The 17,434-nt window shown below is 45.6% G+C and overlaps 1 protein-coding gene across 1 annotated transcript in view; it reads right to left on the reverse strand.

Annotated features, from left to right (window-relative positions):
• SLC25A33 (solute carrier family 25 member 33) overlaps window positions 1-15,565 on the reverse strand; it is a 32,730-nt gene extending 17,165 nt beyond the window's left edge. Inside the window, exons 1-2 of the mRNA XM_059052448.2 lie at window positions 15,224-15,565; window positions 5,867-6,046 (exon numbers count right to left, since the gene is read on the reverse strand). Coding sequence (XP_058908431.1) covers window positions 5,867-6,046; window positions 15,224-15,279 — 236 coding nt within the window. The 5' untranslated portion in view covers window positions 15,280-15,565. The remainder of the gene's footprint in view (window positions 1-5,866; window positions 6,047-15,223) is intronic.
• Between the last annotated feature and the right edge of the window lie 1,869 nt (window positions 15,566-17,434).

Here is a 17,434-nt window from a genome sequence, read left to right on the forward strand (position 1 = left end):
TTAAGACCTGATGCAGCCAAAAAATAAATAAAATAAATAATAAAGAAATCTTAAAGAAAAAAAAGTAGGTTAAGTGAAAGGAGCTGGACACAAAAGGCCATATGCTGTACGATTTCATTTTGATGAAATATCCAGGAGACAAATCTATATAGACAGAAGGAAGATTCTAGTTGGTTGTCTAGGGCTGGAGTCCTGCGGATGGGGAGTGACTGGGAACAGGTTAGGGGATTCTTGTAGTGGGGATGAAAATGTTCTAGAATTGTTGTGTTGGGTGCACAAAACTCTGAGCATACTACAACAGGAGAACTGTGTGCTCTAAGTGGGCAAATTGTATGGCATGTAGATTATATCTTAATAAAGCAGTTAAACAAACAAACAAAAACCTAGAAAGCCTCACTGAAAAAGTTTTTTTTTTTTTTTTTTTTGCAGTACACGGGGCCTCTCACTGTTGTGGGCTCTCCCGTTGCGGATCACAGGCTCCGGACGCGCAGGCTCAGCGGCCACGGCTCACGGGCCCAGCCGCTCCGCGGCATGTGGGATCTTCCCAGACCGGGGCACGAACCCGTGTCCCCTGCATCGGCAGGCGGACTCTTAACCACTGCGCCACCAGGGAAACCCGAAAAAGTTCTTGAAAACAGAAGACATATTGGTAAGAACAGAGTTTTAAAACAAAATTTAACCCTTGTGCTAAATCAATCACTTAACAATAGATAAATGATAAAACTGGAATATAGACTGTAGATTAGTTAAAAAGCAGTACATCAATATTAAATTTCCTGAATTTGAAAACTGTACTGTGGTTTTAAGAGAATATCCTTTTTGTAGGAAATAAATGCTAAAGAATTAAGGGTAAAGGGACATAATGCAATGCAACCTATTTTCAAATGGTTCAGAAAAAAAAAACTATGTATAGAGCAAAAACAAATAAGCAAATGTGGCAAAATGTTAAAAACAAGTGACCTGAGGTAGAGTTATTTGTACTGCTCCTGTAACTTTTCTGTAAGTTAGAAATTATTTTTTTAAAAAAAGTTCTTAAAAAAAAGCTATAGTTCATAGGTTATAAAAATACTGAACTCATGTTTCATGTTTGTAGCCCATAAAGCCACAAAGCAAGGGTTGGGGTAAAGACAATTCGTGGGTTTCTGTAAACCTAACACTCCAAATGAGGGACACGGAGTTTCAGTGCATTTTCACACTGGCCAAAACCAAGCCATTTGGTCCTTAATACAGGCATCAGAGTTTAGTGCTTTCAACTTTAAATACTTTACTGTTACTCTTTCTCAAAACAGGACTGGGCTTTTAAAAAGCCAGACTCGGGCTTCCCTGGTGGCGCAGTGGTTGAGAGTCCGCCTGCCGATTCCGGGGACACGGGTTCGTGCCCTGGTCCGGGAAGATCCCACATGCCGCGGAGCGGCCGGGCCCGTGAGCCATGGCCGCTGAGCCTGCGCGTCCGGAGCCTGTGCCCCGCAACGGGAGAGGCCACAACAGTGAGAGGCCCCCGTACTGCAAAAAAAAAAAAAAAAAAAAAGCCAGGCTCTCTCAACCAAAACTTCTCTCAAATAACACAGTGAAGTGACCTACACCTTATAGTATAGCATGTAAAAGATTTCAAACGGTCAATACATTCAACATTTTTTAAAGTTCAGACTCCATCTTTGGTCCCCACGAATGTTCACCGCGCAGCCGGCCCAGGGTTCACCTACACACAATTAAGGGAATCTCTGGCTCCAGGGAGCTGGAAGCAGCTCATCTATAATGCAGTAGGGAACGCCATGTCCTCAAGTGACTCAGGCCTTTTAAGAACTGCAGAAAGGCTGTCTCCATAGTTACGCATATTAACAGTGGGCAAAAAGTCAAATCTGTTACATAATTCAAACTGCTAACCTAGCTGGATGTTTACAAAACTTTTCTGGAACAATCAAGTTCCTACTATAAATGGTACTCCTCAGCTTGTTAGGACCCAGACTAATTTTCCCACAGTCACAGAAACTTTCATTTAGGAAAGAAATGCAGAAAGAAATCAGGATCCTGTTTGGAGCGTTTCATTCTCTTCACTATTTTAGATCATACTATGCATACCACAGACCCATCCAGGACAAAGCTCTCATCTGAACCCATCAGTTTTTAAAAGAGAAACGACCTCACTAACATATTACTTTTCAAAGAGGTACTTCAAAAAACAAAAATAAAGTACCTGAAGTAGTTTAAAGAACAGGAGTTCTGATTAGGAAAAAAAAAAAAAGATTAAGTCATAAGACTTTTTAAGGCAGATACCTGTATAAAAGGATTATTAATTACCCCTTGGTAAATTTAATAGTGAGAGCCTAATTGTTTTTAACATCTTACCTTTTTTCTTTTTAAGTAACTATATTCAAAATATAAAGGTAATTGATGCTCCATTGGAGAATATTTTTTCTCTAATAGGTTAACCTAACACGACAAGCAAACACTGATTTGTACTTGGAAAATAAACTTCCTGTACACAAATTCTGTTGTCTGTTAAGTCTTTAAATGCAGTACTTTTTGGTCTTCCCTGGTGACACAGTGGTTAAGAATCCGCCCGCCAATGCAGGGGACACGGACGGGTTCGAGCCCCGGTCCGGGAAGATCCCACATGCCGCAGAGCAACTAAGCCCGTGCGCCACAGCTACTCAGCCTGCGCTCTAGAGCCCGCGAGCCACAACTACTGAGCCCGCGTGCCACAACTACTGAAGCCCATGTGCCTAGAGCCTGTGCTCCGCAACAAGAGAAGCCCGCGCACCACAACAAAGGGTAGCTCCTGCTTGCCACAACTGGAGAAAGCCCGCATGCGGCAATGAAGACCCAACGCAGCCAAAAATAAATATAAATTAAATAAATAAATAAAAACAAGTAAAAAAAAAAAAGATAAATGCAGTACTTCTTGGAAGAGTAAGACTAATAATAAGGAGCTTAGTTTTGAATGAATAATCACCTGATAAACCCAATGCCTTCTAAAACTGTGAACAGACAACCTTGACAGGCTTTGTGGCATACACAGAGAAAAGGCCTGGATCTCTGTCCTTGGTTTACGATTTCCGGATAAAGAGCTGGCTCTGAAGACCATCGTCACTGCCCCAGCCCAGGGGTGATAAATGGAAGAATCAGAAAGCAGTCCAATGATCCACATGAGCCAGGAGGGTGGTGGTCAAGTGAAAAGTAATCATCTTCCATTAAAGCATCCTGAAGGATATGCTTCTTATGCTGGTACACTGTCTGACGTAAGTACTGGGTAACAGACTGCTTTCAGAACTTATTCATAGGAAATGACATACGTCCGAAGAGCGAGCACGCTTTCTCCAGATGAGAATTATGTAGTACGACAGTCCCCCTTTTGCCTTGGCTACCAAGAAACTCGGTTATGAGTCTTGTGTTTCAAGAGCGTGGGAAGTGTGCGCTGCGGCGGCAGCTAGCATTTATTATTTGCGCGGCGGGGGGAGGGGCGCGCGCTAGGCCCGTCCTGTTCAATCTCTCACTGATGTGTCACATTCTGTTTGTCCTCAACTCTTGCCGTGTGGCAGGCGGCACTCTCAGTGCTTGGGGCACCTCGGTGGCCAAAACAGACCAAAGTCCCTGCCTCTGAGGTACTTCCGTCCTGGCGGGTGGGGCAGGGAGAGAAAAGAAACGATATAAATAAGTGAACTACCCTGTGTGTTGGACAGAGGTGAGTGAGTGCTGTGGGTAGAAGTAAAGCAGGAAGGAGGCACAGGGCGAGAGGGAAGGGCTCAGTTTTCAACAGCATGGCCACTGCAAGGCTTTCCTGCAGAGGTGACAACCGAGGGCCAGCCATGCAGATAACGTCCAGTAGAAAGGCCCCGCTGTGGAATGTTCCAGAGTTCCCGGTCTTTTAAAGGGACAGTAGGAGGCTGGTGTAGCCGAAAGGGTTCGGGAGGGGAAATAGGAGGAGGTGAGGTCAGGGAAGTACTGGGAGGGGTGGTGACAGGGCTGCTGAGACCGCAGGCCCCGGAGGTACCTTTGGCTTTTACTGGCGGGTGGGGCGTGGGCCTTGGAGGCCTCTGGGCAGAAGTTTCTCCGCTGCTCCTGAGGATGAAGCAGGGGGCAAGGTCTCTCGCCAGACCACTTAGGAAAACGGGTTGTCTTGCGTGTGGTGGGGGCACTGTTCATGTTTTTTAAAAGATGGAGAGGCTTTTCTTCCCCTTCGGTTTACATTTTAGTAAACAATTGTCCTCATTGGGGAAGAACATACATGGAGAGAGATTTTCTGGAGATACAGAGACAGAGGTACTGCGGGCGCAGACACGCATCCTGAAACACTTGAACTAGAGAAGCGGTCCTGTTTACCTTACCGGCTTGGCCCCGGTGACACCCTCAACTTCCGGGCAAGAGTTTCCCAGTTACAGTAAGTAGATGAATCCACTAGTCATGCGTTGTTGGCAAGCATGTAAGAGGAAGTTCACCTTGGATGTTAGCAGAGTTGGCAAATTACCTGTTTCACTAGGTCCAAAGCATTTTAAGTTCCTCAGAAGAAAGGTGTCATTTGAGACACTGCTAGTGACTACACTTATAAAAAGGCGAACTGAGATGGGGTGCCTTCAGAGCCATGTTTTTAGAGGAAACGGGCTTGTCTCTCTCCTTACTGAGAGCAAAGCATGCCTCCCGGGAGTCTCTGTGCTTCCGCCTTCCCTGCGCCTGCCCCTGCCCCTAACTTTCTGCCTTTTGTGCCTCCTCAACCCTTCTCAGCGTTCAATCAAAAAAAAAAAAAAAAAGATTCTCCTCGAGTCTTGGGTACCAGCCGCCTCTTTCCCTAGTTGGGTTTCTGATTCTCCCACTTGGGACCTTCGACCTCGGCAGCTGGTCCTGCCGCCCAGTTTTGCCCGAGCTTGGATGAACCCTCTTACATGTGTTTGGCATGGGTGCCTGAGTGACTCAGAAGTCGGCTTTACAAACAAAACACAGCTAAAAATAAACTAAGTGCTTCCCAATCCGTTCTGCCTTATCTAAAACGTGATGGGATTCTGCCCAAAGTGCGAAGTGTTGTGGTTATTAAGACAGAGCACTTCCATCTTACTGCATCTTCTTCTAACACTTCCCAATTAAACATGCACACTGATACACAGCTGTGTCTCTCTTGAACCCATGCTCTCCCAATGATCAGTGCTAGAGTTCTGAATATCAGTGTAGTCAAATTCAACTACCATTTACTGAACATCTATCTCTTTTAAAGCACAAGGCCCCAAAAGCTAAAATGCAGACACTGCCAAGCGCTCTTCTGAATTACCGATTTTGCCTTATGCGTAGAGACTGATAAGCCAAATTCGACCTAAGAAAATTTAGCTACTTTGTAAACAAATGAGGTATTTTAATGCAGTAAAAATAATAAGTTAGGCAGATAGCCTAGGTATGAAACAAAAATTTTAAAGACCATTTTACTAAATATATACTTCAACTTTTCTATAAATGTAAAATTATTTCCAAATAAAAAGTAAAAAATTGCAACGTTTTATTTCCATATTACTTCCTCTTAAAATATCCACAACCGTCCTCTTGTGTAACTTAAAAAATTTTAATTTCATTCTCCCGCCATTCTCAGAAGATTTGGGGCAAGAGCGACACTTTGATGCAACAATTTAAACATGGACGTTGGGTTTGCTTTGTTAGGTTTACTTTAACTGTCCTTGGACGTTGATCACGTGCACACAGGGAGCCCTCAGGCCAAGAGAGCAAGGTCAAAGTTCAAAGGTATTGGTACAGAAACCTATTTCTTAAATTTGGACAAAGCCTGTACAAACAGAACATTCCACCCGATGGGCCTGATAAGCATTCTGCATTGACAGTGGGGGCGGGGTGGGGGGCTGGGGGCAGCAGCTGGAACCGGGACTGAACTTACTTCAGAACCTGTAAGAGTCCAGGCGCCACTGACGTTGGTCTCACCATCCCGGCTCCGCTGATGGTCCCCAGATGAACCTGAGGATAATAGACTGTCCGAAGAGCTAATCTTGAAGACTGCAACCTCGTCTTAATGACTTCGAGTGGACAAGTGAAAATAGCACCAACCGTGCCTCCACACCTGTAAGAGAAGAAGTCACAACAGGATCAGAACAGCTATACTGTTCTGTACACAGACGAAATGGGAAACTGAACTTTTCTCTGTTTAAAAAAAAAAAAAAGGTACCTACGTCTCATAATTAGAGCATACCAAGAGTTTAAAAAAAAATTAGTTGAAATCCCAGCAGCTTAAAAAGATAACCACTGTTAGTTAACATGTTAGTACATTCTTTAGGGCTTTTCAATCTCACACTTTTTTCTTCTTATCTAGATATCGTGAATGTCTTTCTATGTCAATATACACCTACACCACCATTTGTAATGGTTGCATACTATTCCTCTCTATCAGTGTATAATATTTTAACCTATTTCCTACCGTTAGATGTTCATGTCATTTCCAATTTCACTCTCATGTTGCAATGAATATTCTAGAGAATGCATCTTTTCACAGTGAAACAAAACAGTTATTCAGGTAATGCTACTATTTTGAAAATCAGTGTTTATTACAACCCAGATTTTCATTAAAATCTGATTAATTTGGACTCCATTGAAAATCAAACTAAAGCTTACTCTGTAATCATTAAGTCCTTGTGTTTCCCTCAGTCAGAACTAATCAATTCATCCTCTGGGATTTCATCAGATGCACTGTCTCTGTGGGTCAGCGTTCCCCAAACTACCCTTTACAATTTGTTCATATTGAAATATTACCTGAACTTAAAATTTAAATATTTTCACCTATTTATCCTAGAATACCTACTTTCATCTTTTCTTAAACAATAATATCCATGAAACTGCATGTCTGATGGGCTGGTTCTAGGTAACAATGTCCCGTACCATCTAAAGCCACCCCCATACCACCAGCAACACAGGTTCTACTCTTTGGAAAACACTGAAGATCAGGACCTGCGCTGTATTCATTTTTGTATCCCTGGCATTAAAATGCACAGGTTCGGGACTTATCTAGTGCTTAAGATTCCGCACTCCCGATGCAGGGGGCCTGGGTTCGATCCCTGGCCAGGGAACTAGATCCCACATGCATGCCACAACTAAGAGCTTGCATGCCACAACTAAGAAGCCCGTGTGCCACAACTAAAGAGCCCACCTGCCACAACTAACACCTAGTGCAACCAAATAAATAAATAATTTTTAAAAAAACAGAGCCACGTGCTTGAAAAACAGTATAACATTTTAAGCAATGGAAAATTCACAAGCTCCAGAGTAAGATAAAGAAATATCTGAAGTCAATAACCTGACTTCATGTTGCTGATAAAAAATTTAAAAATAAAAAATAAATAAATAGAGCTTTGGGTAAATTCTTTCATCAGAAGGTCAACAAGTTCCAATACAACACGGGTCAACCACCGCTGGTTTGTCCCCAAGTCAGCAGTGCTCCAACTGTCATCCACACCAACGCCACCGATCAGAGGATGGCCTGCCGGACGGTGCCTGCTAACAAAGCGAATGCCCAGTGACAGCGAGCCGGGCACCTCCTGGGGATGGCGGGCCACACTCACTCCACAGCCACCGTTCGTTCTACACATTACACACCGCGCCCAGGGCAGGGGTGGGGTGGTGAAAAGTTCCCGGCCTGCTTCAGGGCAAGCTGAGGCTCTCCAGGTGCCTCTCCCACAAGAGGGATGAGGCAGCCTTGCAGCGTCACGACGGGGGAACCACTAAAAACTGGGAAAGTGGGCTTCCCTGGTGGCGCAGCGGTTGGGAGCCCGCCTGCCGATGCAGGGGACGCGGGTTCGTGCCCCGGTCCGGGTGGATCCCGCGTGCCGCGGAGCGGCTGGGCCCGTGAGCCGTGGCCGCTGAGCCTGCGCATCCGGAGCCTGTGCTCCGCAACGGGAGGGGCCACAGCGGTGAGAGGCCCGCGTACCGCAAAAAAAAAAAAAAAAAAAAACTGGGAAAGCACTGCCAGCTGTGAACTCAGTAGCTAAGCCCTTCCTCGTCTACCAGGGAAAAAAATCTTAGATGAAAAATACCCAAAGGACTTTTGTTTTTTTTCTTGGCTGCACAGCTTGGCATGCAGGTTGGCATGCGGGATCTTAGTTCCCTGACCAGGGATCGAGCCCATGCCCCCTGCAGTGGGAGCGCAGAGTCTTAACCACTGGATTGCCAGGGAAGTCCCCCCAAAGGATATTTTAAATCATTAAGCTGTGTTGGATACAAATTCACTAAAATACTCTTAATTAGAAGACAAGTTCTGACATTAAACTAAATTGTCCAAAGAAGATTCTTCCTGAAATTTAAGACATTTCACAGCAGAACTTTAAAAGTTAATCTTTCAGTTCAACTCCTTTTTCTATCTTCATGAACCACACGTACTGGACATTCATCAGTCTGAGGAGATAACATCATGTGAATCAAAACACTGCCTTCTCTAGATTGACTTTCCAAATTTTCTAAAGGTATTTAGTCAAGTTGGGTCCAAAGCACTTCAGAGTACAACAAATTATATTCTTTGTAGGAAAAAAGGTCCTGTCAATTCTCAATTCTTCAATGCAAAGACCTTCAATATTAGCCTGGCTCCTCAGCCAGTCAACTAGCTGGGACGAAGCCCCGTCCACCGAGACTCCGCAGGAGGCATTAACGGAGCTTTTCAGAAATCTCCGTTCAGAGACGGTGCAGACCTCCTCACCTCTGTCTGCTGGTCCTCCCTGGCACTGCTTTTCAGCTGTGCTCCACCGAATCTCGTATCCTTGCAGCTGTTCAAATTCAGTCTCGTGAACACACTGAGGGGACCTGGTCTGCTCTTTCGCCTTTTTTTCCTTCCCTTCCTTTTAGGGCTCTCTGGGCACGAGGACTGGGAGAGAAGCAGTCTTATGTAAATGGTCCAGATCTAGCTGTGGGTCCACCTGGCCATGTGTTACATATATTGGTGGCCTTGGAGAATGTTACGAGTCAGTGTAAATGGTGTGCAGGCCTCCCTGGGGTGGTGCTCAATCTCCCCAAGAGCCCCGACACTGAGAACCCCTGGATTCGGCCCCCCAGCAGTCCATCCCCCAACCTCCTTTTGGCCTAACTTGGCCTGGGAACCTCGCAGGCAGCACTAGGTGTCCTTCCTTCCTCTGGTCCCCATGCTCCTTGACACCAAGCCAATGGAGCCCTCCAGTGTCCTTCCACACCCACCATGAAGCAGCAAGACTGGCACTGGGTGGGAAGTCAGCCCTGTGTCCTTCCCGCACACCTCACCCTGCTGCCATGGGCCGATAATGCGGCAGCCTCCCACCTTCAGGAAGCCTCTGGACACGCAGCAAGGTGCCCATCTCTCAGCCTCACAACCTCCCTCAATCTACAGACCAGTAGGGGCTGGTGACAGGGAAGGGGACAGTGACGGGAAAAGCCTCTCTCAACACTCCAAATGCCACAACGCTGACAGCTACAACCTTTCTGCTCTGCATACACAGCTTGGGGGGCAGCGGTCAACGGCAGTCAGGCAAATTCTGCCACCTCCTTCTAAGTCTTCGAGTAGGTTCAGATGAGGGCCCTGGTAGCCAATGCTCAGAAGGCAGGAAAAGTCACATTCGACATCAAGTTTCGCGGTGATGCAGTCCTGGCATCACACAGTCAAGAAACTGACTAATTCTGATTGGATACCCATATCTTAGACCACTAAAATATGCCGAGTACTCTCCTGAATTGCCATCCTGCCACGTTGCTGCTTGTTCAGCAGTTAAATTACACGTCTCAAAGCAGCCACAAGAGGTAGTTGTTCTCTGAAACCTATTTGCCTAATTTTCTAAAAAAACCCCTATGACCTGTATTTTTCTGCACCTTTTTCATCTTTTACTACTTGTTCCTTCCCCTTCCCCTCATTCTCTACCTTCTCTCATTCTTCCTGCCCAGAACTGAAGTCTTGTGTTATATTACACATAAAGATGTATTTAACTGTTTACCTTTACCCACATGGGCCTTGCTTGTTTTTTCCACCTGTGGATTAGACTCCCCCCCTCCACTTTATAGCAGAACAAAACTGGACTATTACTACTACAGTAGGCACTACATTAATCTATAATCTTTATGTGATCAGAGACAACATTTTAAAATTACGTACACAAATTTTTACCTTTTAACTCTGAGTTTCAAGCAACAAGGAGGATTTCAAAACCTAGATGTTTTCAACAAGAAGCTGTTTTCTATACACACACTCATTTTAGACACTAAAGCCAAGACCAAGATGCTCTTTATTATAATTGCTACCCAACTGATAGGAAACTGGTTTCCAGACTCACAGCTTATACATTAACTACAATATGGATTCTACTAACTAATAATACCGCAGACACCCTGTGAGCCCAATCTTTGGAGCTTTTGGTAATTTCCTCCTTTCATCTGCTACCTCTATTGTCACTACTTGAAAAAAAAGAGTGCCTCTTTATTCATAATTTTCTGGAATGTTTTATTTGAATACCTAGCATAGGGCTTAGAAGATTTTGATTATGCAAATTCTGTATTCACTCAGTAAAAGCAAAATGCATATTTTTTGATGCAGCTAACTATCCTTTAGATGCCATTTTCTATATTCTACCTCATTTAGAAAAAAAAATCTGAAACAGCACCCGAATAAAAAAACTCTGCAGGCTTCCCTGGTGGCTCAGTGGTTTAAGAATCTGCCTGCCAATGCAGAGGACGTGGGTTCGAGCCCTGGTCTGGGAAGATCTCACATGCCGCTGAGCAACTAAGCCCATGGGCCACAACTGCTGAGCCTGCGCTCTAGAGCCTGCAAGCCACAACTACTGAGCCCTATGCCACAACTACTGAGCTTGTGTGCCATAACCACCGAGCCCGCACACCTAGAGCCCGCGCTCCGCAACAAGAGAAGCCACTGCAGTGAGAAGCCCGCACACTGCAACGAAGCGTAGCCCCGGCTCTCTGCAACTAGAGAAAGCCCTCGTGCAGCAACAAAGACCCAACACAGTCAAAAATAAATAAATAAAAATAAATAAATTTATTTTAAAAATCCTCTACAGTACCTGCTGAATCTGAAGAGAATCATTACCTTTCACAAACACACAAATCCCAAATAATATTATCTTATGCCAATTCAGTTTCAGCAAATGTTACTACAGAACCATGTTCATAATTCACAAATAAAGTACTGCTTTTCTTTATTTGGGACAATTTAACAGGCCACATCAATTAGTTACTCATTAAACAAGCATCGGTGAAGTATCTCTAACATATGGGGTGGGCATTGTACTCAGGGTGGACCAGTGAAGAAAACAGACATGGGTGCTACCCTCATGAAGCTTACATTCTAGCAGGAATCTTTCATCCAAACACAATACATTTAAAAAAATGTCACGTATATGAAATACACCGGATGAAATCAAAGTCAATTTATAGCCTTAATACATTTATATAAGCCTTATGTAAGATAAATGGGCACACTATATCAAAACTTCTTTCATCATTGCAAATAAATCTTGCATCTTCTCTACATCGTTCCTTAGCAGATATATTAACATGTGCCTAACACTTCAAAACTAACCATAAGCTAATACAGATTAAATCTGTAGGGACAAGGACAGTCTAGGAGTACACCAGGGGACAGGTGTCCGTAATGGGGGGAAATACTGAATTATGAACATTATCTTAGGTTACATATTTCAAAAACCTTAGAGACATACCATATCCCCATTAAAATACATTTTAAAGGCTATGTAAGTACATTTAATGACAAAACCATGCCATAAAACTAAGACTTAATGCATATTATCGAGGCCATCAACCCCTAATCTAAGGGCAGCTTAGCACAGCTATTTCAGGTGCCGAGTACTCTCCTGAATCGCCACCCTGCCACCTTGTTGCTTGTTTAGCAGGCGAAGGACATCACTAACACTACACGCACAAGCAGAATCCCCAAGTCATCTGACAGGGAAAGGTTAAGAAGAGATTCTTCTCAACAGACATAAGGCCTAGACACAGAAGGGCCACTTAGGAGGATTTCAGTGTTTCTCTTAATGGTCTGGTCTAAACAGTAGAAAAGGAGTGATAGGTTTACAATAAAATTTGTTTAGGTTTTTTGTTTTGACAACAATACTACCCAGATTTGGGGATAGGAGAAGAGAAAGCAGAAAACAGCAGAATCCCTAAAAATACTAAAAATCGACATCAAATGAATGAGGTTCCCTCACACAGAAGCAAACCACCCTACGAGATGGCTTATGAGATGCTGGTAGTTATCAAAAGCCTTAAAAATGTGTTTTGACTCAGCAATTGTACTTCTAGTGGTTTATCCTAAGGAAATAATCAGACAACTACACAGGTACACATAAGGATATCCAGTTTATAACAGCAAAAAATTAGCAATGAAAGATCAGAAAGAAATTATGTAATCAGAATAAATTAGGTAGCCTTGTCATAAATCACTGTAAGAGCCTCCCTGAATTCCTGTCACTGGGCTTGGAAACGATGTTTACCTTCTTCACTGCAGCCACAGAACAGTAACGACGGATTAAGAGTACACTCAGAGAATTCACTACCATGCTGCCATCAAAACCCAACATATTTCTAAGGAGGAAGCAATGTATAAAGAATGGGAGCCTATTTTAAAATTAACTATGAAATTACATTTGGTGCACATATACACACACAGACCTGATTCTAAAGTGCTTATTTCTAACTGCTGGTTTATGGGTGTTTCTCCTCCAGTTCTCTTCTTTCTTAAAGGGCAACACTATATTTAAAAGATGACTATTACAGGTTAACTTAGGAGTATTTTTGCCTTGTGAAGAACACACAAAACTGCTTTAAAAATTTTTAAGAAATTGAAAAGACAGCGAGTTATTTTGGGTGTAGTTTTTACTTTCCAGGATCTAAAATTAATTTTCAACTATTCATAAGCCTGTTATACCTGATAAAAATATTTACTCAGTATCATTAATTAGTTATAGCATTAAACTTGTTTGATGTTAGTTTCCAATGGCTATTCAATAATCAGGAGAAATGTCACAGAGCCCCCCTTAAAAAGCAGGGGGGTCTTACTCCTTTTCAAAGAAAGTATTCAGTTCTTTGGAAAGAGGCCAGCTTAACTAACAGTGGAAACTAGTTACTTGGAGCAAAGCAGCACAGCCTTCTACCACACAGGGGGGGACCACTGCACTGACTGATTTTAACTGAATGATACACCCATTCGCTACTTAGCTCCTTTAATGATCTTCCCTAAAAGAAATGGAAGTAGTATATTTTAGGTTAGTGGGAATGAGTCGAAATCCAATTAGTTACTCTGAAAGCATCCTTTTCGAAGATTTGTTTTCTTTCTTGCATATCTGCAAGGAATCCCGAACTGCTAATGAAGGAAAGGAAACCTATTAAATACAACAGCCCCAGGCACCACTCTAATAAACTCCAAGTTTCAATCCGTCCAGAGCTGTGCTGGCTGCTGCAGTTTTCCTCCATCACAAGGGAAGAGGCTGGGGCTCCGGGAGGAGAATCAGCAGCCAGAGGGCACTGTGAAGGGCGTGTGGGAGACTCACGTCGACAGGGGAATCAATTACCAAACAAGCCTCACAGAGGCTGCTCCAGAGCAAGTAACTCTCCCAGTTCGGAATACAACAAGTTTTTAAAAGACCACCTCACTTAAAAACTGTAAATCAAAATCACTGAGTATAAAATCATTTAAAAAATGATTAGCTTATCCTTCTTAGCTTGAGAAATGACTTAACATGGTCAACTTGTTTAAAATTTCCCACAATGACAAATTAATGTACTGTCTTAATTTAGAAATCCGTTCCCAAACCTTGTGTTACTCTCAAAGTAAGTATCAAGGGGGAGATGAGGCAAAAGGAGGCGGATTGATAGGGAAGCGCTGAATGAGAAATCGTTCCTGCGTATGAAGAACAACCAATTTTCTGACCGGAGAAACAACGTAACTGGGTAATCCACTACGATAAAAAGTACAGAGCGGGGCTTCCCTGGTGGCGCAGTGGTTGAGAGTCTGCCTGCCTATGCAGGGGACACGGGTTCGTGCCCCGGTCCGGGAAGATCCCACATGCCGCGGAGCGGCTGGGCCCGTGAGCCGTGGCCGCTGAGCCTGCGCGTCCGGAGCCTATGCTCCGCGACGGGAGAGGCCGCGACAGTGAGAGGCCCGCGTACCGCAAAAAAAAAAAAAAAGTACAGAGCGCTCAGAAACACTTTCATCATAGTCATTTTTGCAAATAAATCCTCAACCATTACTTGTTTGTAATAAGGAACATATCTGTGTAGTAACTAAAACACTAAGCTGCAACTAAAATACACAAATCAAGATAATAATCCAGGATAAATTCTACTTTATGCAGAATGTCCTATGCTTAAAAATGGCCGTGCCAGGCCTGTGAGGTCCTCAAATAAGACTCCAAACATCTAGAAGACTCCAAAAGGACCTAAAGGCTGTATTAAAAGAAAACAAATTACTAATACAAAACACTTTTACTTTTATTTTCTGAAACAAAACCAAAAACACCAGCTCCCTTCCTAACCCCCTACCACCCCACCTCCCTAAAAATACGTTGCCTCCACTGAAAAAATACAAGGTGCCATGACCATTAAACTAATGATACTTTCAAAACAGGGCACATCTTAGATTTAATGTTGTTTCTGACGTTGTACGCTTCAACCAGCAGGTGAGAAGCATTTCAGCACACCTTCCCGACTTCACTTAGTCCCGAGGTCCCCCATCAGCTCTCCCACAGGTTGTTGACCGCAGCATCACGGTTCACAAGCACTTTCCAGGTCCCTGCTGATGCCCAATACCAGCAGCCCTCTCAACCACCTGAACTCGCCCCTGCGCTACCCTGAGGGACTCCCGGGCCAAACCGAGCATCCCCAAGGCCTCCCAGAGCCTTCGGGAAAAGGCCCAGGAGGAGAATCTAGGCAGAGGGTCGTTAAGTGCAGCGTGGCCAGTCAGGACCGCCCCCGAGTGACAGTCGTCAGACCAGCCACTAACTGTTTAAAAGGAGAAAAAGCTGGAGATGCCGTGGGGATGGGGATGGGGTGGGGGTGGGGGTGGGCGCGGCGCACGCGGCGTAAAATCACCCTCCGGTGATGCGGCCAGGAGGTGAGACAGGCCCTGCTCCCCCCGGGGCTCTCCACCACCCCCACGCCGGGACTTCCTCTTTCGGGAGGCGGAGCTTCAGCCCCGGGAGGGCCGGTAACCGGCCCCGGCGCACCGAGGGCGCGGGGCGGGGGCGCGGAGTCGGGCCGGGACACTCACCCGCCGGCGAAGAGGTGAAGCAACGTGTTCTCCTTCTGCTGACTGCCCGTCGCCATGGCCGCGCCGGCTCCGCGGCCCGCAGCCGCCGGGTGTTGCGGGCTCGAGGCGGCTTGACGGATGCACGAGGTGGCCGCTCCGCTCTCCCGGCTGTCCTCAGGCGGCCGCCGGCACCGCCTCCATGCGCGCGCGCCCCCACGACTGGCTCCCTTGGCCCGCGCCCTCTGCCGCGTGGCCACAGGCGCCTCACCTGCCTCTGCGGCGCGAGCCCGGCAGCCAGCGGGAGCCCAGCAGCCAGCGGGAACCCGGCGCGCGGCTGTCACGTGCGGGGGCCGGGCCGTGACGTCACTCGGCGGCGCGAGCCCGGTGCGGTGCGGTGCGGGGGTGTGGACCCGGATCCCGCACGCCCATTGGCTGGCGGGCGGACATGGGCGGGGCGACTGCCTGAGCCAATGCGCGTGAAGCGAGAACCGGCCAAGGCTGCCTGGTCCCTGATGAGGGAGGTACAGAGACTGGGCTTCGTTGAGCGTAGTGAGATGCTGCGCCTGGCCTTTTTTCCTTTTCTTAGTCAAGTTTACCTTGTGATACGCTGTGTAAAAAAGTATATAAATTACATATGATATCTCACAGCTCTGTACTCATCACCCAGTTTAGGGGAAAAACAAGATCCAAATAGCCTTAACCCCCAGTGTACCCGTGGTATCATTTTGTGTATCTTTGATTTTTCTAGAAATAGCATTATATGCTGTGATATGGTTTTTGACCTCTTTTCTGATCATCTCCAGCCCAGATTTCTGAGCTTCTCTATCCGATCTGCTTCTCTGCTTGTATGTCTTGGGGTCACCGTCAAACTCAGCCTGGCAACTTCTTAACTCCAAGTCTGGACACACAAGCCTTTCTTGGCCCCCCTTGCAGCACACTCAACCACATGACTCTGCTTAATTTCCTCACATAGGCTTCCGCAGTTACTTTGTTGTTTTATTTGTGTAAACTGTCCTTCCGCCCCTGGAATGTAAGCGTCAGGAGTGCAGGGACTTTGTTTCTTTTGTTCACGGTTTTTCCTGACAAGGTATCTGCCACTAACAATGCCCCAGAAACGAATGAATAAATGTCCTGAACAGAACTCGTGACTTAATTCTTCCCCTCCCCCAAACCTGTCTGCTTCATGTATTTCCTGTCCTGGAAGATGGTGACCACCATCTGCAGAGTCCCCAACGCCAGCAATTTTCCTGTTGCTTTGGACTCCTCTCTCTATCTCTCCCCACCACCCCAGTCCCCCCGCCCGTCCACCTGGCACTTCTGTTTCCTGGAATTCTCCCAAAGTATCCCCTGCTCTGTGCTCCTTCCACTGCTACTACTGGTTTCAAGTCTTCGTGTCTCTTGTAACAAAAGTCTTCTAGCTGCTGTCACAGGCCGCCCCTTCAACCCTTTAGTTCCTTGTCCTCCACTCTCACCCCTCTCCAGAGGCACCAGGTACAGAATATACCAACACTTTGTTCTCAGTCTCCCAGAGCTGCTAAAAGCAGTACCTTGACCAGACCAAGCTGCTAGATGTCCTGTGTGTAAACACAAGAGCTTGAGTAGAAGGGAAATCGTGTGCAAACACAGGAGCTCGGTATTTGATGGCTGGGAGGACTCTTTAAAAACAACTCTTAGGAGCCATCATCCAAAATACAAATACAGTGAATGCTGTATATTAAAGCCATTACTCCCCCTGGGAAGGGGGAAAGCCATACTAGTGCTCCATATTTGGGGAAAAAGAAGGAAGGAAGGAAATGAGGGAGGCAGGGAAAAAGGAAAGGTTTTTCTTCATGCTTCCTGGATCTCCCAAATCCCTTGATTCAGTTGCTCAGAAAGTCGGTGCTGGTTTTAGCTGAAGACGATTTATGAGGCATGAGTAGAAACAGGAGAGAGAGTAATGCAACCCTATTAACCAGGAGGGAGCTGTTCCCATCCGGGTGGGATTCTAAACCCAAGGAGATTCCATCCTTGGAGCACAGCCCTCCATCTTGGCTGCTCTCCCGTAGAGGAGTCTGAGACTGGGACCCAGGCTTCTCACACCACAGCAGCACCCTGCCCCCTCCTTCTTTCCCTAAGGACTGTCAGTCTAGGCTGTGCTGGACACATAAACAGGCTTCCCCATCCCCTTGTTAATAGTAATGCTGCCTTCATGTTAAGAGTTTTTGCAAAGTCTTTCATGTAGTTATCTCATTG

Source organism: Kogia breviceps, chromosome 1 (assembly GCF_026419965.1).
Source record: "Kogia breviceps isolate mKogBre1 chromosome 1, mKogBre1 haplotype 1, whole genome shotgun sequence".
NCBI lineage: Eukaryota > Metazoa > Chordata > Mammalia > Artiodactyla > Physeteridae > Kogia > Kogia breviceps.